At 40.1% G+C, this 23,619-nt stretch overlaps 1 protein-coding gene across 18 annotated transcripts in view; it reads left to right on the top strand.

Annotated features, from left to right (window-relative positions):
- Positions 1-23,619, top strand: part of RBMS1 (RNA binding motif single stranded interacting protein 1) — a 220,445-nt gene that overhangs the window by 109,398 nt on the left and 87,428 nt on the right. For 10 of the 18 annotated variants that reach the window (XM_043576868.1, XM_043576877.1, XM_043576881.1 and 7 more), the window contains exon 2: positions 17,737-17,912. In XM_043576868.1, coding sequence (XP_043432803.1) covers positions 17,737-17,912 — 176 coding nt within the window. The remainder of the gene's footprint in view (positions 1-17,736; positions 17,913-23,619) is intronic. The other 8 variants (XM_043576879.1, XM_043576869.1, XM_043576873.1 and 5 more) reach the window with 1 other exon arrangement.

The raw sequence follows: 23,619 nt of genomic DNA, 5'->3' as shown, positions 1-23,619 counted from the left end.
GATGACCCATAAGTTTCTTTCTGGATCTAATTATGGTTAAAGAATTATTGGTAATATAACTTGGTGGGTGCTTATGTAAAATAATCCTCTACACTTTTTTTTTTAATGCTTATTTTTTTTATTTTTTTATTTTTTTATTTTTAAAAAATTTTTTTTTTTCAACGTTTATTTATTTTTGGGACAGAGAGAGACAGAGCATGAACGGGGGAGGGGCAGAGAGAGAGGGAGACGCAGAATCTGAAGCAAGCTCCGGGCTCTGAGCTGTCAGCTCACAGCCCGACACAGGGCTGGAACTGACAGACTGTGAGATCATGACCTGAGGCAAAGTCGGACGCTTAACCGACTGAGACCCCCAGGCACCCCGACACGTTTTTTGTTGTTTTTTGTTTTTTGTTTTTAAGTTTTATTTACGTAATCTCTATACCCAACACGGGGCTCAGACTCATGGCCCTGAGATCACGAGTTGCATGCTCTCCCAACTGAGCCAGCCAGGTGCAGCACTCTTACGTGTTTTGATTATGTATCCCAAGTTTTTAAAAGTAAGGTTAAGAGAGTCAAAATCGACCTTTAGAGAAAGCTGCTGTAGTAGATTGAATACTGTGCCCCCAAATTCATATCTAACAAGAGCTTCAGAATGTGATTTCATTTGGAAATAAGATCTTTGCAGATGTCATTAGTTGAAGTATCTTGCTATGAAATCAAAGTGGATTTAAGGTAGGCTTTAAATCCAGTGGCCAGTCTCTTTATAAAAAGAGGGTAAGACACAGAGAGACACAAAGAGATGGCCATGTGACGTAGAGGCTGCATTGGGATTATGCCACCAAGAGGCAAAGAACAGTAGGAGCTGCCAGAAACCAGAGGAGCAAAGAAGGATTTGCCCCTAGAGCTTTCCAAGAGAGCATTGACACCTTGATGTCAGACTTCTGGCTTCCATAACTGTGAGAGAGTAAATATCTGTTGTTGTAAGCCACACTAGCGCTAGGAAACTAATACAGCCATTTCCCACTTTCTCTCCACTTCTATTTTATCTTTTAACTTTTGAATAGCTTAATGCAGGTATATAATGTTGTAGTTAGTGTACAAACTGAGTTTTAAATTTCCTCATGGAAACTAATTACATTAAATTGTATTAGCATGGCTACACTTATATTGAATTAACTTTATATAAAGAGGTGCAGTGCATCTCAAGGAGTAGCGTTTTTCTTTTTCTTTCTTTCTTTTTTTTTAGAGCCCTGCTGGAAGGGGCGGGGGTATCATTCATCCGAAAGAATTTTACCAGACCACTTAGATGACTCCATTAAGAAGTTAGTCTTCTAAATAACTCTTTCGCTTACACTTCTCTAAGGTTAAAAATCAATTAAAAGGATTGGAGCGAAGGTGTCATTTTTCAATTGAGAGTCTAATAAAGTGAATCCTGGCAAGAATGAATAACAACTGCCTGACCAGATGTGGCCATTACCAAAGGCAGTAGGATCCCAAAGTGATTACATCTTCTTGAAGGTTTATAGTAATTCTGATTAATCTGTTTTGAAAAGACAGATTCCCACAGATCTGATGTATCCAGAGGCAATACGATTAAGATTATTAGGACTCCTATTTTTCTCTGAATTATAATTCTCACTATCAATCATAATTTGTCTACTGTCCCTGGTGTCTTGAAGTCTAAACTAGGAATTTTAAAAGTCATAGAGTTGGGCCATTGTTCCCGAGATGCTTCAGTCTAGAGAGGAAATAGAACAGAATTCCAGTGTAAGTAGAGGTCTTGTTTCAGTTAAAAAAAAAAGATATGATTGATGTATTTCTGCCTAGATGTCAGACTCCTTTCCAAAATACTTAGGTTCCTCCCCCATCTTACTCTTGCTGACTCCTCTTACCTCCTTGTACCAGAGCTGTTCAGCATACAGTGTCTTAATCCCTGCCACAGTTACATGCTTTCTGACGTATGCCAGTCTATTATTTATTTCCTCATCAAATGCACAAAGCCCTGGGTCCGAGGTGCAGAGTGGGATTATCAGACAGGGCGTGACCATGTGTACTCAAAAGGCTTACAGGTTAATGGGGGAGATTTGTTCTTTAATTCAAACGTAGAAATATCATATTAGAAAGTGTTAAACATGTGTTGAGATTACATATCCTATATTGAGAAGATCTAAAGGAAAGCAAGTTGCCTGAGTATTTTCCAGCAATATTTCTTCACAGTAATGTTGTACTGTTAGTTTTGGAGTAAAGAAGGATGTGTCACTGAGTTTTGCTGTTTGGCAACCACTTTCTTGAGCCAAACCTTTTGGTTTTGTTTTACTGATGGGTGTTAGGAAGATTTTTAGTAACTGTGACAGTAACCATGACCAAAAGCCTTAATTAGAGCAATTGTGTATCAACCAGGCCACCGAAACAGTGAAACTTAACGGCATACGTCACTTGTTACCATTTTCCCTTCTGCTTAGCTCCTAAACATGTAGTCAGACAGACCTTATCTCACTACCAGACTGCTACCTCCTCAGTGACCTTGGGAAAGTCCTTTATCTTCTGTTTTCTTAACTGTATAATGGTGATAATCATACCTACCCTGTTTTGGTTAGGTGAAACAATATATACAAAGCACTTAGCTTGGTACCAGAAACGTGATAAATGGTCAACAATGTTAATGATTAGTACTATGAATAACACACATTTCTCTAGGGGGAAAAAATGTTTTCAGTTAAGTTGTCTTGGCTTAAAATGGTTTTTCCCCCCTTTGGTTTTTGCTTATCTAGCTATGTTTAAAGATTACCTAGATTACTTTGAGAGTAAGAAAAAGATAAAATATTATAGCTCCAACTAAAATGAGTAAGCAAATGGCTACAACCTACCCCCTTCAGTTAAGGGGAAAACATTGGTCTTGGCTTTTTATCTATTTCTGGAAAGCCCGCTAGCAGGGATTTGCACATCAGTTGTCACTGCAAGGTAAGAATTGGGTTTTGCAGTAAGGAAGAATGGAGATGTAGCTAGTGTGTAATTCAGGCAGGGTTCTCACGTGTATTTCCAGGGACCTCAGAGTGAGGTGACCTGCCCAAGGTTTGATGGATAAATTCTGACCCCGATATTTATAATTTACAGAATTGCCTTTTAAAAAACATATCCAGCCAGACTAAACTCTCCTTTAGATTTGTATCTTCTCAGTTTCCGTGGTGATGGAAGTTCTTCTGAAAGTAGGGTGACGTTTTACTTTGAGCGGTTCTTCTGTACTAGAACCAACTGCTGGGTTGCAAGAGAGGAGCACAGGGTAGCTGCTGTAGTCCTCCACTGCCCTGAGGTGTGGGCCTGCTGCATCAGCTTCCTGGTCACGGTGCAGGCAAGGAAAGCTGCCTGTTCGTTCCTGATTTTTCTTCCATGTGAGAAGGTACATTGCCTGATGCTGATCCTTAAAATAAAATCCACCGTTCTTCTTAGTTCATTCTTTTGCTCTATGCTCTGATTTTTAAATTGGGAAGAGAGTACCATTCTGAGATTAGATCTGGATCCAAAATGTAAAGAAAACATCCAAAGAACGTGAATTTTAGGGCTTGTGACGTCTCTGTGGAGCAAGAGAAAATTAAAAATTGTGTTCCCCTCTGGCATTTATTTCTTTTTTAGGAAAATGATTTGATAATGTAGGAGTGCTCTGAAGTTTTGATTCCACTGCTCAGTGTTCACTGAATTCAGTGATCTGGTGTAGCTGCAGGCCACACCTGGGCCTTTGTTCCTCTCTGCTCTGTCTGGGCAGGGGGCCACAGCGGTGTTTGGGCTCTGGCCTGTTTTTCCCTTTCCTGTGCTGGAAATGCTCACTGGCTGCTTTGGATTAGGTGGGGAGGTGAGGAGAGCTGGTCTCCTGTCACTGTCATTGAGTGTGAGTCTCTTAAGTCAGTTTCCATTTAGACACGATTTTCCTCGTAAATGTTTCTTTGTGGTTGGTGGGAATGGGTGGTGGTGTTTTCTTGTTTTGTGCATTTGGAAGGCCAGAGACTTGTGAGACCCAATATGGATACCTGTCACTAATTAGGTTAACCTGGAATTGTGACTGGAGTGCAAGATTGCATGTTTGATTATGTGCCTCAAAGGTAAAAGATGTTTTATTTGCTATTATAATGAAACCAAGTATAATGAGAAGAAAAAGGGATTGTAGAACCCAAGTGTAACGTCTACGTGCTGTGCTGCTGTGGGGCATGTGATCCCCACATCTGACCCCGCCACACACGTGGAAGTTCTGGGTCTCCATGCCAGAGAGCTGTAACTTGATTGCCCAAGTTCCTTGGAAAAGAAACTTCCTCTGGAAATGTAATAACTAGCAATATGTACATTTAGCTCATTTTGGTAGCAGTGATGGAGCTGGTGCATTGTGATGATTAACTTTAGCAACAGAAAAAGGTGTTCAGGAAGATTAATAGCCTCACTCTTTTTCATCTTGAGTAATAACTGCCTACTCTAAACAAAGAGTGTTGTGAAACAATTTAAGACTGAAAGAAAAACAAAATTGCATCTGGTTTTTGTAAATATTGAAACCGTTTCCCAGATTCTACTTACCGCAGAATGCACTTCTTCTTCAGTTCATCTGCTTGAGGAAAGATGAAGAGAGGGGTGAACCTTGCCAGGAGTTGGTTAGATTCCAACGTGTCTTGGTACTCCAAGGTTGATAGCATCACTCCTGAAATGATTAGACAGTAGTGCATGGGCTGGCTCTGTTAAAAAAAAAAAAAAGGGCCAGTCTCAAGCTCTAAGTAGCCGTGGGTACTCAGTCCGAATATGCAGTATCGATAAAGAGAGATAGGACATGTCTGAAAGCTTGTACCTGCAAAAATGGGGAAATGCTTAGTCAGATCAAGACAGTAAGTAACAGCTTTCCAGAGTATACCAATGAGCTGCTGGGAGCAAGGTTTGCATACCTTTTTGGACTGTTGAGGAAAATCAGCTCACCTTAGAGAATTAATATGAACATAATCATGGCAAACTTCAGGATAAAAGCCAACGCCGGAATACACAAAAGGAAAAGTTGTACAGATCTCTCTTTTTTCTTTATAAGGAAACTGAGAGGCTGAAGTTACTTGTTTTAAGTATATGAATTCTGTGAATATATAAGGAAATCAGACAGTGAGGGGACAATTCTGATGATTCTTCAAAGCTTTCTAATCTAAGCCTATTAAATTGCCAGTTGACCCTAAATACACTTCTCTGACAGAAAGGCAACAAGCTGCTGTAATTAATCTGTTTGATTTTTGTATCTTCTTGTAGATAGATGGTCAGATAATGGTGATGCATGCTATTCACAAGGTTTTAATATGTACAGATAGAAATGGTGCCATTCATAATTTTTTAGGAGTTTTGGATTATACATGTAATAGATGCTGTGAATTTCCTTTCCTTCTCTTTTCTTTTTTTTTAAGCGGGAATCTAAATGTCTAACACAGACATGGGCATCCAAGTAAGTCATCTAGAAGTTGACAGATGAAATATGAGGGATAAAAGAGGCCATACAAAATACATACTTTTTCTGTGATGCCTTAATAAGACTACCATATCAATTTCCCTTTTTAAAACTCATTAAGAAAACTTGACATGTGCCATCATTTTTTGTACAATCCTTGGAACAAAGAAGGGCTGGTGCCTTTTGACAGGAGTGGTGGGAATGGAGACCTAGTTCTGCCTTGAATTAGCTGTATGACCTTGGATATATGCTTTGACTTTTCTGGGTTGAGGGGTCAGATTAGATCATTGTTCCTCAATGTTATTAAAGCCAAGCTCCCTTTGATAAAAATTAAAATACTGTAAACCCCCACAACCATTTCTCAAGATTCTGTTATGCTTCCAATTGAGAATTACTAGATTGCATGATCTCTGATGTCTTCTCTCAACTCTAACATTTTGTGATCCTGAGCAGATACTGAATTGGAAATCAAAAGTTTTTATCTCTTTTTGTGAAGAGATGTAGCTTGTTCCTTCTTAAAGCCAGAAGGAGACCTTTCTAAAATCCATCCTCACACACCAAGAGCACGGTCTTGAGTCCTGCCTTGTGCACGGACATTGCCTAGAAGCCTGGTAGAAATGCACAATCCTGACCTCACCTGAAATAACTGAGTAGTGGTTCGAAAGTACATCAAGGTTTCAGAAATGCAACACAACCTTGGTTTTTAACCTGCTAGGGGCTATATTAGTGGGGTCTCAAATTAATTTAGTAGGTCACTACCAGCATTTGTTTTTTTAGGGAAATAGACGAGAAAAGAGAACATGAAGGTGCATTGACAATGGTAAAGGAAGATAACTTTCGCAAAATTTTTCTTTCATTTTTATATGGTTTCGCCTCAGGCAAAAATTTCATTTTTGAGGTGGAATTCAGGCAAAAAAAAGTTTCTTTTTTTTTTTAAAGCCACTGTGCTTTGTGTTAGAGACAAGGTATCTCAGAGACAGCAAGACAGTATATCTCAGATACATCAGAGACAATGTATCTTAGAGACAACCGGCTCCTTCCTTCTGTTTACCCCCACGTAGTCACATATATACACAGACATTTACATAGAGATACACAGAGAAACATAATAAAGAGCTGTTCTACACTAATTACCTACTGTGTATCAGATATAAGCTGCAGGATTTTATCATGAGAAAGAAATGAATATTCATTAATTTTTTGAGTTAATACAACTCAAAAAAATTTGTATTAACTCAAATTTTCCTGTGATGATGTTTTACTTTGGCGATATATAGATGACAACGGTGTGAGATTTCATTTTTAAAATTGTTATGAGATTTCAAATACTACTTGTGTAGTTTCCTGAAAGGACAGATAATGCTTTTTTCTCTAGGGCTGAGTTTATGAAACCCATGATGCTGCATGCTCATTCACATGGCAATTCACATCTTAAAAAAAAAAAAAAAGTGAATAAATTCATTGGGATTTCCTTGGGTAAGCTGACTTGTATAATTTTTCTAACTTTAATGTTCAGTTAACAACTTTACAGTACTTTCAATAAGTATTGTTTAATGTGAAAAAGGAATATTTTAAAATGTTTCCCACCCTGAGAACTTTGCAATCTCAGCAGTACGTCTCTACTTACAAGAAATACAAACTGTACTGTACATAGATTTTTAAAAACAGCTGGAAGGAAGTTGTCGATGCTGGAATCCTAACTCCATTGGGGTGAGGCAGGAAATCAGAACATTGCAGAGGTGTTCTGAACTGTCATGATAAAGGCAATGCTGCACTTCCCTTAGGAAGTTTTCTGTTTTTCAAGTTATTTTGAGTAAAAAGGAAAAGAAGAGTTTGTTCTTGTCTTTTCCACAAGGCTCTGTGTTGAGGAAGAAAACTGGTACAGATCTGAAAATTCCTCATTTGGGGCTCAGAAGGAGGGAAAAAAACCCCACCCTCCATACCTGCATTCAGAATCCAGAAGGGTAATTAATTTCACACCTGAAGTTGGGCAGGATTTTAAGTTTACTGAGTTCTAGCAGCTGGTTTTTTGGGGTGTAATTTGTTTATTGTTTTGAATTTTCTTTTAAGATGGTCTTGGAGCTATTGCATGACCCTTTTCTGTAGAAGAGATTAAACAGAATTGAAATGCAACTTTTTGTACCAATGACATGTTGAGACAAAAAGATGCCGGCCCATTAACCAGCATAAAGTCTTGACAGAGGTGTTATTAAAGCGATTTCAGCTGTAATATTTTCACCTTAAGAACACCCTGGTTTGGGGGACTCTGAATATTATGGCATTAAAAAAAACAAACAAACAAAACTGTTCCTTTAAGCTTTGGTTTAATTTTAGTATAGCTTTACATATTTATAATATTTTCTCAGAATCATGTGTGACTAAACAGGGAATCAGTGCTTGGCCTGAGCAGGGTAGGAAAAATGGCAGCCAGGTGGGTGCTTGCTGTGTCTTCCAGCTGCATGATGCAGGGTACAAGTCTTCCTTCCGGGGTCTGCCCGTTTAGCTTCCTGCTCCATTTCTCTGGCTATTGGGCAGATGGAGCAGAGTATCCAAGGGCCTGACTGGGTTCTGTTTTGATATGTCTTAGCTGGAGAAACATTACCCAGCCTTCAAATTCTCAGGCTGGAAGGGAAGATGGGATTCCTGTAGTCTCACCTGTCATTTCCCAGATGAGGAACAGAGTTGCTCCCAGATGATGTTCTAGTTACTGGCCAAGGCATGATTCGAATCCAGATATTCAGACTATTTCATCCACTCATTTTTTTTTTTTCCTTTACTATATACCTTTTCATAGAGAGGATGGGCAAGAACTTCCTCATTTTACTTTCCCCATGAGTTACCCTCTTCATTGACCATCTTTAAATTTTCTTTTCTACCTGGGACACTCTGAATAATAATAATCTGTGATATCATGTCCATATTCTCTCTCAATTTCTAGATTATTCTCCTGCCTTTCTTGTACCATCTTCCTGTCCCTTCCCCTCCCCAAACACCAGCTTGTCCTAGCATGCCCTCTCAGCCAACCAAGGTTGGTCTTTTCACTTTCACGAACAATGATCTTTCCTGTCTTTGTTTTTGTTGGTTCTTCTCCTCTCCCCACATACCCCCTTCTTTCTAGACTGCCACTTGCCACCAGTATTCGGCTCACTCAGCCATATCTACCCCTCTTGAAGCCCTCCTCAACATTTCTGTCCTAGACCCTTTCATCCTCAATCTTCCATTTGTTGAACTCTTACTTTTTTCTTTTAGAAATTGTTCCATACCAGACCATTATATGTGAGGCAGGTTGTACAGCTGGGAGCCCACTGTTAAAAGTATTTCCTTCCTAGACACAAGAAAAGCTGCTCAACATCACTAATCATCAGAAAATACAAATCGGAACCACAAAATAGTGTCTTGCATCAGTGAGAATGGCTGGTTTCAAAAAGACAAGAAATAACCAGCGTTGGTGAGGATGTAGGGAAAAGGGAATCCTCATGCAGTATTAGTGGAAATGCAAATTGGTGCAGCCACTATGGAAAGCCATTTGGAAGTTTCTCAAAATACTAAAAATAGAAGTACCATTTGGTCCAGTAATTTTGCTTCTGGATATTTACCTGAGGAAAACAAAAATGCTAACTTGCAAAGGTATATCTTGCATGCCTGTGTTTATTGCAGCATTATTTACAATAGCCAAGGTATGGAACCAAGCTGAGTGGCCATCAGTAGATGAATGGAAGAAAATGTGATACTCATGTGCACACACACACACACACAAGAATATATTATTCAGCCTTAAAAAAGAATGAAAATTTGGCATTTGTGACAATATAGATGAACTTAGAAGGTATTATGCTGAGGGAAATAAGTCAGAAAGACAAACACCATGATTTCACTTGTATGTGAAATCTAAAAAACAAAACGTATGAACAGACAGACCGAAAAACAGAAGAAAACTCATAAATGTGAAGAACAAAATGTTAGTTACCAGATCAGAGGCAGGTGGGGGATGGGTGAAACAGGTGAAGGCGATTTAAGAGGTACATACTTCCCATTATAAAGTAAATACATCGTGATGACAGATATACCATAGGGAATATAACCAGCAATCTTTTAATAACATTGTGTGGTGACATATGGTAACCTCACTTATCCTGGTGAGCATTGTATAGTGTCAAATCACTATGTTGCATACCTAAAACTAATATAGTGTTGAATGTCAACTATACCTCAATAATAAAAATTTAAAAAATATATTATAGGGGCGCCTGGGTGGCGCAGTCGGTTAAGCGTCCGACTTCAGCCAGGTCACGATCTCGCGGTCCGTAAGTTCGAGCCCCGTGTCAGGCTCTGGGCTGATGGCTCAGAGCCTGGAGCCTGTTTCCGATTCTGTGTCTCCCTCTCTCTCTTCCCCTCCCCCGTTCATGCTCTGTCTCTCTCTGTCCCAAATAAATAAACGTTGAAAAAAAAATTAAAAAAAAAATATATATATTATAAAAAAAGTTTTCCCTTCCTGATGAATGTATTTTCTGGTAGGGAAGTTTTGAGCTGATTGCCTAAGCTCCTCACTTACTTTCTTGTCCCTACAGTTTTCTGGTGAATAAGTTACGTCCAATGCCTCCAGTCTGTCTTAAAGACTGTTTTTTTAAGAGCAGTTTTAGGTTTACACAAAATTGCAAGGGAGGTACCCGGATTCCCTGTATACTCCTGCCCCCACAAATGTATAGCCTCCTCCATTGTCAGCATCATTCACCAGAATGGTACTGTTTTTTTCCCCCAAGGGTGAATCTGCATAAACACATCAGAGTCACTCAAAGCGTTCAGAGTTTACCTTAGGGTTCACTGCTGGTGGTGTACATTCTATGGGTTTGAACAAATGTATAATGATATGTTTCCACCATTTACTATCATGTAGAAGAGTTTCATTAACGAAAAAAATCCTCTGTGCCTGTATATCCCTCTGTCCTACCAACCCCAGGCAACCACAGATCTTTTTTCTTGTCTCCATTGTTTTTGCCTTTTCCAGAATGTTACATAGGGGGAACCATATAAAATGTGGCCTTTCAAATTGGCTTCTTTCCCTTAGTAATATGCATTTAAGGTTCCTGCATGTCTTTCATGGATTGATAACTCATGTCTTTTTAGCACTGAATAATGTTCCATTGCCTGGATGTACCACAGGTACATCCTTCCACTTACTGAAGGGGATCTTTATTGCTTCCACGTTTTGACAATTGTGAATAAAGCTGCTGTATTTGTCTGGTGCAGGTTTTCTTGTGGGCATAAGTTTTCAACTCCTTTAGGTAAATACCAGGAAGCACAATTGCCAGATGGTATAATGAGAGTGTGTTCAGTCTTGTAAGAAGCTGTCAAACTGTCTGCAGAGTGGCTATACCATTTTGCATTCTTGCCAGCCTGTGCAAGAATCCCTATTTCTCCATGTGCTCCCCAGCGTCTGGTGTTGTCAGTGTTCCAGATTTTTACCATTCTAATAGCTATATGCTGGTATCTTTATATTGTTTTAATTTGCAGTTCCCTGTTAACATAAGATGTGGAGCATCTTTTCATATGCATATTTTCCATTCATATAACTTCCTTGGTAAGGTTTCTGTTAAGACCTTCACCCCACGTACTGGGTTGTTTGTTTTCTTATTGTTGAATTTTAAGAGCTCTTTATATATTTTGGATAACAGTCCTTTATCAGATCTGTCTTTTGCAAATATTTTCTCTCATTCTGTGACTTGTCTTCTCATTCTTTGAATTTTTCTTTGCAGCACAGATGTTTTTAATTTTAATGAAATCTACCCTATCAGTTAACTTATTTCATGGAGTCTGTCTTCATATAATACCTAAAAAGTTATCACTATACCTGAGGTCATCTAGGGTTTCTCCTGTTATTTTCTAGGAGCTTTACAGATTTGCATTTTAAATTTTGGAAGGGTGTAAGGTCTGTATCTAGATTCATGTTTTTGTTTTTTTAATGTTTGTTTACTTTGAGGGAGAGAGAGCGAGGGAGGTGCCGACAGGCCCCCAAGAAGGCTGCACTCTGTCAGTGCAGAGATGGATGTAGGGCTCCGTCTCATGAACCATGAGATCATGAGCTGAGCCAAAATCAAGAGTTAGCCGCTTAGCGAACTGAGCCACCCAGGCATCCCTAATTTGCATGCAGACATCCCATTGCTCCAGCACCATTTGTTGAAGAGACTATCTTTTGCTCCATCATACTGCCTTTGCTCTTTTGTCAAAGATTTGTTGACTGTATTTACGGGGGTTTCATGCTGGTTTTTAGCTTTCTCCCCCTTTAGAAACACTGTTACAAACCCTGGAAGGAACAAATAGCACAAGAACTCAGGTGTGTTCCTTGGCCCAGAGTTCTCAGTAGGCAACTTGGGGCATCTGTGGTGTTCTTGGCAGAACCTTAGAGAGAACCAAACAACTGAGCTGATTTGCATGCTGGAGCACAAACCAGATCTTTAAGAGATATTTGGATGATAAGGAAGCTAGTTTTTGTTTTGTTTTGTTTTGTTTTGTTTTGTTTTGTTTTGTTTTGTTTTGTTTTCAATGAGATCTTGAAAGAAAATATGACCTCAGAATTCACACACCATATCTAAGGTATGTTTTCTACCGTGGATTTTCAACACCTGCCTGTTCGTTCTTCTCAACCTCCTTCACAAACACCACCTCCACCCCTAAAAGCCTTTCTATGCTGCTGTTGTTGTTGTTTTTATTTATAAGTACTTTTCTCTTTGTTTATTTTCACTTCTGCAACATGGTCTCTGTCCATTCATTCAGTCATGTTGTATACAACAGATATTTATCTTATTCAATGCAAGTTTTAAATTTGTTTCTTTTATCCGAAGCCTAAGGAAATGATGCTTTATTCATGGACTTAGGTAAGGAGATTTCTATGCAAAGAACGGGGCTTTACATGCAAGGATCAGTTTGATTAGTGTCTTGGAGAATACTAATTGTGAAGTATATTGGAGATTTTTATTTTTAGATTTTATTTTAATAGCTAACACAAAAACATGGCTCTCTCCTTTTTAACCATAATCCAAGAAAGAACTAGTGAATAAATCTGTTGCTCAGATTCATAGTCTTAGAGGCTACAAAGCTTGTTTTCAAAGAAGGGACACTGGCTCTAGGAAAACCAGTTTCATTAACTAATTAGCCACGTGATTTCAAGCCCTGATATCCTGGCATCAAATGGGACTAATTGATATTTGCCCTTTAGCTGTCTCTCCCACATTATGGAGAAGTAAGAGCCTGCGTGTGTGAAGAGGCCCTATCGCTGTTCATTAATATAGGTGATCATTCACATCCTGGCCTACCCGGAAGAGCATCTGCTTCCTGGCCAGTTTCTCATCTCTCACTAATTCACCTCCCACTTCTCAGCTGTGTGTACTTTCCCAGCTCCCTGTGCCAGGAACTTTATCTCTGACAGCCACTATTCCTGGCCCTCTTTGAGCCACTCAGATGTCTAAAAGGAAACGGAGAAAATACCCTAACTGGTGAAACTGGCCCATTTGGATGCTCCTCCTCCCCCTTCGATAGTTCCCTTAAATTGTTAAGTTTCTTTTATACCTTGAAAGCTTATGGAGCAGAGGAGCAGAACCAGTGTGTGGAGTTAGTGTGGTATGTAGTGTCTTTACATGGTACTCAGTTCACGTCAGGTTTGATAACGTGCTGTTTCCTGGTGGAAAATGAGACTGTTCCATAACTTCTGTCGGCTCTCAAGAGCGACTGTAATGGTTATGCTGCTTCTGGATTGTAGTTGATGTGTTGTTTGGGGTGGTGATGGTGGTGGTGGTGTGTGCATTCGTGAGCATGTGTGCGCAGGGGGTGGCAGGATGGAGATGGGGCTTATGGATTTTGGATCATAGCCTCTGTAAGCTATAAGGATGATAGCCTTAAAGAAGCCTTGAAGGCAATTAAGAGGTAGATTCTAGGTTTCCCTTCAGAATGTACTGGAGTCCCCAGGGAAGTTAGAAAATAAGGGGGAAGGGAAGATGACTGCAATTGTGAGGTTGGTGGGAGCACAATTCTTGTAGCCTATTAGGGAGGAAACAAGGCAATAGAATTATAATGTCAGATTTTCATTTTTATTCATTATCTTTGCTGAGCAGAAATCTACAACAATGCATGATTACTAAATATTTTAGGTCACACATGGTAAGTTTTGCCTTTTTTTTTGTAAACACCCTTTAGACTTTTTTTATATACAGAAGAGTGTACTTAGTGTGGCGTTGGAGTGGGGGTGATGTGATGGAAAGGGAAATAGATTCATTTGCTGTGTGTGTAGTTGCCATGTGCCTGTTGTTGATCATCCTGTGTGAGGGTGGGAGACCAATGGGCCTTCCTGGCGGGATGGCGGCCTCAGAGCCATCCACTCAGGAAGTCCTCCCTGATTGCTGACAAGCACTCTTCCCACTGGTGCCCATGCTCGCTCCTGCAGGGAGTGCAGTGAGGGTCTGCATGCACAGCCAATCCGCTTGTTCATCAACTTTGTTTCTCTCTCAATTTTGGCATGCAAATTAAGCCCAGGTAATGTTGCTGTGAAAACTAAATTAGTTTGTTTTCCCTGCTCTTGGATAGAGAACTTGATGGGTAGCTTGTTGACCGGATGTGAAGCAGTGAAATTAGGCCAGAGAAGCCTGAGCTAGACGGCAGGGCTCTTGTGGGATGGGTCAGCGCTTACCTGTGGTCAGCCAGCCACCCACCCGGTTCCTTAATTAGGTCCAATTTGTATAAATTAGCGACATCCAAGGGGACAGGGGATGGGGACAGAGTCCTTGTCAAATTCCAGGGAAGTTTTGGGGGTTTTGAGAGGCAAAATATAAAAAGACGACCAGTAATGAAAACGGAGTTTGGTAAAATACCATCTGTTGGTAAGCATTTTTTTTTTAATATATCTTTTTAAGTTTACTCTTTGTGTGATTGAGCACATAGCTACAGTGTCACTGTTCTCAATTGATCAGAGCTCTGAAGTTGTGCTTAAAGACTTGTCAGTGTTTACATTTCAATTGCGTTTTAATCTGGGAGTCGGAATTTAAGTCTTCCCTGGTTAAGTCTAGCTGTTCTAAAATGCTGACTCTGGTATTCAGCTGTAATGTGCTGTAGCTTTCAAAAATTTTTTTGCAGAATTCTTTTGTTAATGTAGAATTTTAAAAACTAACCTTTTAGAAGCTGACTTTGTTAAACACACGCACACACAAGCTACCTGTGCACTCATTAAATTAAGGGCACCTTTGTCTTTCTCAAAAAAAAAAGAAATATATATAATATATATAGATATATATATATGGCCACCAGTGGTATTAGAAACTTGAATTTAATATTTTAGATTGCAGGAAGGATGGGCACAGAGAAATGAAATAATACAAATAGCACATTTAGGATATAGATGGTTCTGGTGTACCATGTAGAGTACTGTTTGAGGGCTCTGGCTTTGTTGTCCATTAGACCTGGGTTCACATTCTAGCCCTGACGTCCAACCCCTGTTGAGACTCAAGTTTCCTATTCTGCAAATAAACCCAGCTTTTTTATGTTTGAATTTTCTTTATACATGTGTCCAGTTGTCATTAGGATTTAAGTTGTTAATTTCTATGCGTTTTATAAACCTAATCTTTGATCTAAAATTTTCTACACCAGAAAATAGAACATTGGCAACCTAGAACAATTGAATGCTTCTCTCTTCCGGGTATCTTGGTCTGTCTTCAGCTAGTTCTGAGAAATAATTGATATCAGGATAACGTTTGAATTTGAACTTGTTCTGTATAAGATTCACCAGAGGGCATTCCCCCTCAGGGCACATTCAGAAACCCCCTTCTCCCAGCTGGGATCAGAGTGTTAGAAACTTTCTTCCACCACCGGACAGACTAGGGGGGGAAGCAGGGAGGGACAGGCTGTATAGGCTCCACACCGACTTCCCAGAGTGAGAAAATATTACTGTAATAAATAGGGAGGCCCGTCAAAGATATATTAAATCAGCTATGTAAATTCCAAGATGTAAATTATGGTTTTGCTTCTGCCAAAAATAAATACATAAATAAAAACCTACTCCTTTCATGCCCAAATAATATCTCACTAAATCATACCCCCAAATGTGTCTTTTACTTCTGCAAGTCCACACCTGGCACTCCACTTTCCCCCCTAGAGAAGAGGTTAGAGCCGATGCAGACTTGGCATGCAGTCCTTAAACCATCTCATGGTTCATTTGCTTCATGTTGGTGTGATGCCCCAGAGGGGTGGGGGTGGAGCGGATCCACGGCTTCTCGCAGACTTGTCCAAGGCTGATCCCAGGTGACCATGTTTCATCCCCCACCAGCTGCACTGAACATACTGGGTCCTACTGTGAGTGACCGTGTGTTTTGTGGCAAGGACAGGTTCTCCGACATTGATCAAAGACGATTGAAGAAAAAATTCAGCCTTGCCTAGCTAAAAGTTCTTTGTGCAAATCAAAGGCTCAGGACAGGGAGGCAAATGTGTGTCTCACTTCCCCGCACCTCTGTACTTGACTGAAGTGAGAAATAGGGGGTGCCTGGCTAATTGCAAGTAGCAGCTCGTGCAAGTTGTATCGAGTGATTTTGGAGAAGGAACACAGGCCTTTGTGTGGCACGCCTGGGAGATGTGAGGTGCCACCTGAGGCAGAGCAAGGGGACAGGCTTACTCTTTGTTTTACTTCTAGAAAGCAGAGTCTTTATCCCCTAGAGAAAAACCAGAGATGAGAGAAAAGGATGGGAGTTCAACTGCTTCTTACGGGCATAACTCAAATACATTTGATAGGATATGATCTCGGGTATGTTTTTTCTTGGGTTAAGCAGCATGGATATTCCCAGTTCAAGTTCAGCCTTCATTTGTACACTGACTATTGTTAACCCTTCTTGCTATTGTCCTTCTAAAAGAGAATCGCTTGAGATCAAGTGGTGTTTGGACTTCATAAAAATCTTGGCAAGGCCCCTGGGCAGTGAGAAGAAAAAAAAAAAATACATAGTATGGGAATGAAGAAACGGTTACATGTGTAGATTAATGAGGACCCCGGTGTATGGGATACTGTGGAGTTAGGACAGTCATGGCAGAAACTCGGTGCAGAGCCAGATACCTGTAGTGAACAGGTGAGATTGCCGACAAGGTAGCAAGGTGACATTTATCGCAAGGAGTCTTCTGCTTTCGAACTTTCCAAAGTGGGATTTAATCGTGTCTTAGAGGTGTGCCTAAAATTTTTGTTTGTGGTTGTAAAAATCAAGCTGTAAGATTTGAAAATATTTTTAATATCTAGGGACTAATTTTATATTTTCAAACTGTTAGTATAAGTAAAGTCCTTAGGTAGTCTATTTATCATTTAGATGTGAGGTGACAAAATTCCTGTCCGGGTCTGAAACTGCTGAGCATTTGCTTTGAGGACACTTCGGGGTGTGCTCACTGCCGTCTCAGACTGAACCATTTAACTTCCTCAAAAGTCATGTGTGTGGCACAGGGGCAGAGAAGTGTGGTGTCTTTCGATTGGTTGACAGAGAATTATCTGGTGCGAGTGGTTTCAGACAGTCTTCCTGGGTGCCTACTGACTGTGAAACCACACTGAGCCCTAGTTTCAGGCTTTACCCAAGTTCTGTTCCTTGCTGTGCGACTTGGGAAGGTTTCCAGCTACCACACCGTTCTCACAGGGGTTAAATTTCACAGGCTTAGCCAGAGCGAAAGGCAGCATGCCTGTGAATCTTACAGAGCGAAAGGCAGCATGCCTGTGAATCTTAATCCAAATGTCTCAGTGGAGCTGTGTGCCAGACTTAGAACGAGGTGCAGGCTTCCTTATTTCAGCATTGTGATTGAACTCAAACTTTCTTACACTCGAAGAGTCATCTTTTTCCCCCAAGAGTCTTAATAAAATTATCGGCAACTTTCAATCAAATGTTATTCAGAATTTGAAAACCTTTTCAAAAGTCTAGTGATTTCTGAATTACTAGAAAATTACGGTACAGTAAAATGATTATTATCATATAACTTCATGCAAGTTAATTTAGAGTCTCAGTAGATGTGTTCCTTAAAATGTGTGAATACGTTAATCTTACATAAATTTAGTCCTATTCAAGGGACACATGGAGAACATTCTACTGAATAAAATTCTACAATTCATTGCATGTTGAAGGAAAGGGCTTTTTCTGTAGAATGGACAGACCTTTTTAAGGTGTAAATTAAAATATATATATATTAAAGTCGCTTAAGATGATCGGTATGTGTATTCTGTTGCGGAGCTCTTATAGCCTCTGAATGGTGCTAAATACCTTGCAGCTAGTGTTCTGACACTCCTCATCTTTGTTTCTCAGCAGTCTCTGGTCCCAGCCCACCCCATGGCCCCTCCCAGCCCCAGCACCACCAGCAGTAATAACAACAGCAGCAGTAGCAGCAACTCAGGATGGGACCAGCTAAGCAAAACGAACCTCTATATCCGGGGACTGCCTCCCAACACCACGGACCAGGACCTGGTGAAGCTGTGTCAGCCGTAAGTACCGGTTACTCTTGGTTGTTTTTAGCTGATAGATATTTCTTTTATCCTTTATCGTATTCTAAAGTGACATCAATTGTGTTAAAGGAGAGGTTTAGTACAAGTGTAAATCCTCATTATCGGCAAAATGACAGTTTTCAAGTTCTAAGTCTTTGGACACAGCATTAACATCAGCAAAATGCCTGTGTAACAAAATAAATTGGAACACCTTCGCAGTAGAATTGGACTTCATTGGCATATGAGAAGTAAAATGAGAATTTTTTTCAAAACGTATGGCTGAATCCTTTTTAGGACTGCTCATTTTTTGAGGAAGCATCTGTGGAGGCCGGTCTATCCCATAACAAGAGAAACTTCAGCTGTTACTGTTTGTCGGGAAGGTAGTTACCATCTAACTGTATCTTCAACGTGCGTAAGAGTTAATTTTGGCCAGGAAATAATAGTGTGTTCTCACTAGCACCTGCAGCTTTGTGGTCTGGGTTGTTCACCCTTATCTTTTTGGGAATTCTTGCTTCCAGAATTCCAGTTTCCCTTCTCGCTGCCACCCTTTCTGAGTCTTGTGAAGAAATGTGTTCGTGTGCATGAAGTTCTGAAGTAAATATGCATTATATGCTAATGTGGTCGATGAACAGAATATAAATATGTTGCTTTGCTGCAAATTACGTTAACTCACTAAGTAAGAAAGCGCTAATTTAAATCAAGGAGCCAGAAGCAGTATACAGAGTGCAGGGATCATTGTGTAAAGACTAATCACTTCGAGCTATAAAAGCCTACACAAACAACATCTTTTATTTACCCAAAGACAGTAATGTCCCCTTACAAAAAAGGAGTTTTACATAACTGTGGAAGAAAATGTCCACTTGAGAATGGTTTCTGTTCCCTGAAAAACATTCCCATTTCTAAACATCTGATTAATGGCATCTCATTTCTGTTGTCTTGGGTAAAATACAGATATATTACTTATCATTTTAAGAAAAAAAAAAAAATGTTTCAGAACTTGAGCAGTATTTCCAAACTGGAACTAAAAGTAACATCTGGCCTTCCATAAGGAGGTGGTGGTGGTGCTTTTGCTTTGTTTTGTTTTTAGAGAGGAGGGTGGGGTGGTGGGTGGTAGTTCTTCAGGGTCTAGAGGGTTTCTCTAAGGCCACCACTCCCAGCACCCTCCCTGTGCCTTTCCTGGGTTACCCTTTTGATCAGCCTTCTTGGACTTTGACTGAAGCCCTTTGCTTTAGGGGCAGTGAAATCATGAAATAATGTCCTGTGCTAGGGACTCCTCCAAAGGCCAGTCCAGCCCGTGGGGTTTGTCATTCCTAGCCAGAGTCAGAGGGAACTTGGCCAGGCGTGCCCTGCCCCATTGCAGCTGTTCGAGACCACAAATAGGCCTTTTGCTATCTTGTCTGCTGCTCGTCTTTACTGGCGTCTTCTTATGCTTTTGCAGCATAATTACAGGTAGATAGAGCGCCATAAAGTCTAAGGAGCTAAAAATATAACTGGAGGAAACAAAAGAATGAAGCTAGCCCTCCAGTTCTTGAGGTATAAGAGGAGAGAGGACTTCAAAAGACAAATAGTTCCTCAGCTAGTTTTGAATCATGTAAGGTGAGTTTTAATATCAAGGACACAGAGGTTAAATAACCATAAAATAACAGAGGAATGCCATGTTTTATGCACAGTAAGTATGTACTTGAAAAATTAGGCCAGTAATTTTTTTTAATTGAGTCAAATCATATTCCAAGTGCAGTAGAAGATCATTTTCTCACTTTTCCTAGACAATTCACTCCTTTTTTTTGTTCTTGGTCTCTTTAATGTGTGTGAATTATCTTAATGTGGTTCACTCTCTTCACTATTATCAATAACAGCGATAAACATTTGCCACTGTCACTCCTTCCTGTTATCGGCAAAACCCCTGGTTTGATACTTAACTCTGATGATAGTGCTCCTGATATGTTTTATACAGAGGCAAGACATACATACGCCAGTATCTGCTGAGAGCTTCATTCCATTTACCACAGAGCCTCTGAAAAGTACCAGTTTGACTTGCTGACGATTTTGTGTCTTAGAATGTAGAGAGAGAAAAAAGGGCATTCCTGTTCTGGATTTAATTGTTTCCAATAAAGAATACTAGTTGGTGACATGGAAGTGACTCATCCTATGGGAAAAGTGACTCATCCACAGCCTAAAAAACCCAGTGGACATAATTAGAGATTTTTTAGAAAGTAGGTATCAAAACTTCTCAGAAAAGATGGGTGTAAATTCATAAGTCTAAAAATGAAAAAATGTTCTAGAATTAAAAATTTAGCACTATATTTATAAATTGACCCTAAGGGATGAACTGCAGGAGGGGCAACAATTGAAACAAGTAACTTGGGGGGCTTATTTTAGAGTATTATCCAACAGAAAGATGGGAAAAGATATCTAAGAATGTTTGTAGTAGTGACCTAGTTCCATACAAACAATGCACAAGTCTAAGACAAGAATGATATAAGGGCTGTGAGAACAGGAGAGGAAAGCAAAAAATATTTTTAAAAAGCTATGTTTGGAGTCGAATATATACATGCTATCTTAGAAGAAACGAGAGTAAGAAAGCAGCCTCACCCTAGTCAGAGAGAGACTCCTGACCCTGGAAAGTATAGATCAACATGGTTAGGGTCACGGGACAGGGCTCAGACTGGAGGGAACTGGTTACGGATGGAGATCTGCATCAAGAACCAGGCGGAGATGTGCCTGGCCATAGTGGTGAGGCGATAGGGGTTGAAAGTAGATACATTTTCCAGGAGTATTAAATGAGAAAAGCAGACCAGGTAACTTCTAAATTGTGGCAGGTGTGTAGGAAATCTGGTTGGAGCCTCGTGACTATTGCAAGCTGCTGCAACTTTGCTTCTGTTTCTGAAAGGTTATCTGCTCGGAAAGTCCATCAGCACAGTTAACAAGCAAGCTTAAGAAATGGAATGATCTGAGTAACAGAAGGGATTAATCTATTACCCCGTGACCTTCAGACGGTCTTAATTCCCTCCCTTCTCTAACATCCAGCCAAACAAATACTTTGCCTGATTTTGTTACCATTTTATTTCTCTCATTCAGACTTCTCAGGTGATTTTTTGAGACAGATGGGCTGAGGGCTCTTGTCGCTTCCACTTTCTTGCCACCTTAACCCTTTGCATTTTGCCTTCACGTTCTCAAAGGAAACTGCACCGGCATCTTCTATCTATCTTACTTTCTCTGGCTCTTTTCTACCCTTGTCCACTTCTCCTCAACTTTTTGCTCTTTTGATTTTACTTTTTGGCTCATTCTTCTATAGCCTCATCTTCTTGTAAGGCCACTATTTTCTACACATTTTCCACTCTCATATTATCACCTCAGATTCAACACTATCTCCTTCCTCTCCAAGCTATCACATTTCTAAATTTACTCTTCTCAACTTGAAGCTTTGGAGCAGTGGTGACTATTTCCCATTACCCTTTCAGTCACCAAGTCCTGCAGATTCTATGACCTTTCTTCTTCCTTCTCACTGCCAGAAGAATTAAATGTTTTCTTCCCTCCCCCCCCCCCCCCCCCACATTGTGACAAGTGAGAATGATTTGCTCCTGCTGCTGCCTCACCTCAGGGGCCTCCCCGTTTCCCTTTTTTGATTCTTCAAGGCTAAGTCCAAGCCCATCCTGCCTCCTTCATGCTTGGACCATACTAAACTCTCCTTATTTCCTTTTATGTGTCACTTTCTCACAGTCAGCCATCTTTATACTGTTCTTTTCTCCAAGAGCCTGTTCCACTGTTCAGCAGTGTATCTATGATAGATATCATGCTGACAGTGTATCTTTTTTTTAAAGATTTTATTCATTTATTTTTGTAAGTAAACTCTCTACCCAACATGGGACTTGAACTTATGACCCTGAGATCAACAGTCACATGCTCTACCAACTGAGCCAGCCATGTACCCCAGTGTGTCATCTTCATAGATTTCTCACCTATGTTATAAAATCATGGAGGTCAGCATGGCAAGTGTTTGGTACCCTAGAGTTCCCAACCACAGTGGTAGGCAAGTACCTAATTCTCAGTTAGGAGCCAGTAAAATGGGTCAAATATGGCTTATATCACGAAGTTGTGATTAGGATTAAATCAAGTAATTTGAGGAATGGAGCTGGTCTGCTGCCTAGAACACAGTCATCATTGAACAAATATTAGTCTCCCTCATGCCCATGTCTTTATTCCTCACAACCCTAACTAGTAGAATAAACTTAAATTATATGTAATCCTACATTTAAAACTAAGGGTGGAAAAAAAAAACGACAAACAGCTTTTCTGATCCTGAAGTCTGCAAAAGCCAGGGAAGTGGGTTATGTTAACATAGTTAACATAAATGCCCGCCTCCTTCTTGAGGCTCTTTTTTTTTGGCACTTAAAAAAGACTGGTTTCGGTTTCATGATTTATTTCTTGACTTAATAATGACTATAGCATGTAAAATTTTCCATTGTGTCCAAACTCTTTTTTTAAGATTTAGAAACAGTATTTGTATGTAAGCTTTGGTATAGTTCTTCCTGGTTTGCAGCAGGAATAGATGTGTGAGTCTCTGTTGGCTGTGGCTAGGTAGCTTAGAGGTTACTGTGGTAAGACATCTCATGAAAAGGTCTGGATAACTCAGTGTATCCACAACTTATTTTGAAGGAGAAAGAGTCTATTGATACTAAAACAAAAGAGGAGGTATTGGGGTGCCTGGATGGCTCAGTCAGGTAAGCATCAGATTTCGGCTTAGGTCATGGTCCCATGGTTCGTGGGTTCAAACCCCACTTTGGGTTCTGTGCTGACAGCTCGGAGCCTGGAGTTTGCTTCAGATTCTGTGTCTCCTTCTCTCTCTGCCCCTCCCCTGCTCATGCTCTTTCCCTCAAAAATAAACAAACATTAAAAAAATGATAAAGCAGCCTTGCAAATAAAGGCAAATATACTATTAAAAAAAAACAAAACGAACAAATGAACAAAAAACCAAAAGATATTTCCACTCCTCTTATGTATCCTTTCTTTCATTCCCAAACCAATCTTGGTCAGCCATTATTTTTGTCCTTTCTTTCAATAGATATCTAATGCATGTCAAAGTGCAATAAAACATGATTTCAGTGTAAATGTGAAATTAAGTCTAACTTACAATATTATAGCCCGTTACTAATTAAAAGGAAATGTTTTTTTTAATGTCATCCATGTCCCTGGTTGTAATACCCAATACTTTTTATTTCCCGTCCCTTTGTTTTCTGTTTTCTGCAAGTTTGCCGTATTTTTTTTCAAATATAACTTTTACAAAGGCAAAACAGAGAAGCAAGATGGTCTACAAAGGTAGACATAAACAACCAACCCTAATGAAAATAGAACAAAGTTAATGTTGTAATGAGTGCGGTGTTCTGTGAGAAGTCAGAGGAAGGCTTTGTTCACCTTACTGCCAGGGCACTGGGATTGCTTTCAGGTAGAAGGCGTCTCGACTTTAAAGGACAGGGAAGATTTCATGCAGCGTGGAATAATAGGTCCTCCAGGCCTCAGAAAGAGCCCAAGAGGTGGGACAGCACTTGGGTGTTTAAGAGAGCACTGGGGCGCCTGGGTGGCTCAGTCGGTTGAGCTTCCGACCTCGGCTCAGGTCATGATCTCACCATCTGTGAGTTCGAGCCGCGCGTCAGGCTCAGTGCTGACAGCTCAGAGCCTGGAGCCTGCTTCGGATTCTGTCTCCCTCTCT

The sequence above is a fragment of the Prionailurus bengalensis genome, chromosome C1 (genome assembly GCF_016509475.1).
Source record: "Prionailurus bengalensis isolate Pbe53 chromosome C1, Fcat_Pben_1.1_paternal_pri, whole genome shotgun sequence".
Lineage (NCBI taxonomy): Eukaryota > Metazoa > Chordata > Mammalia > Carnivora > Felidae > Prionailurus > Prionailurus bengalensis.
This window is presented reverse-complemented; position numbering and strand designations above follow the sequence as displayed.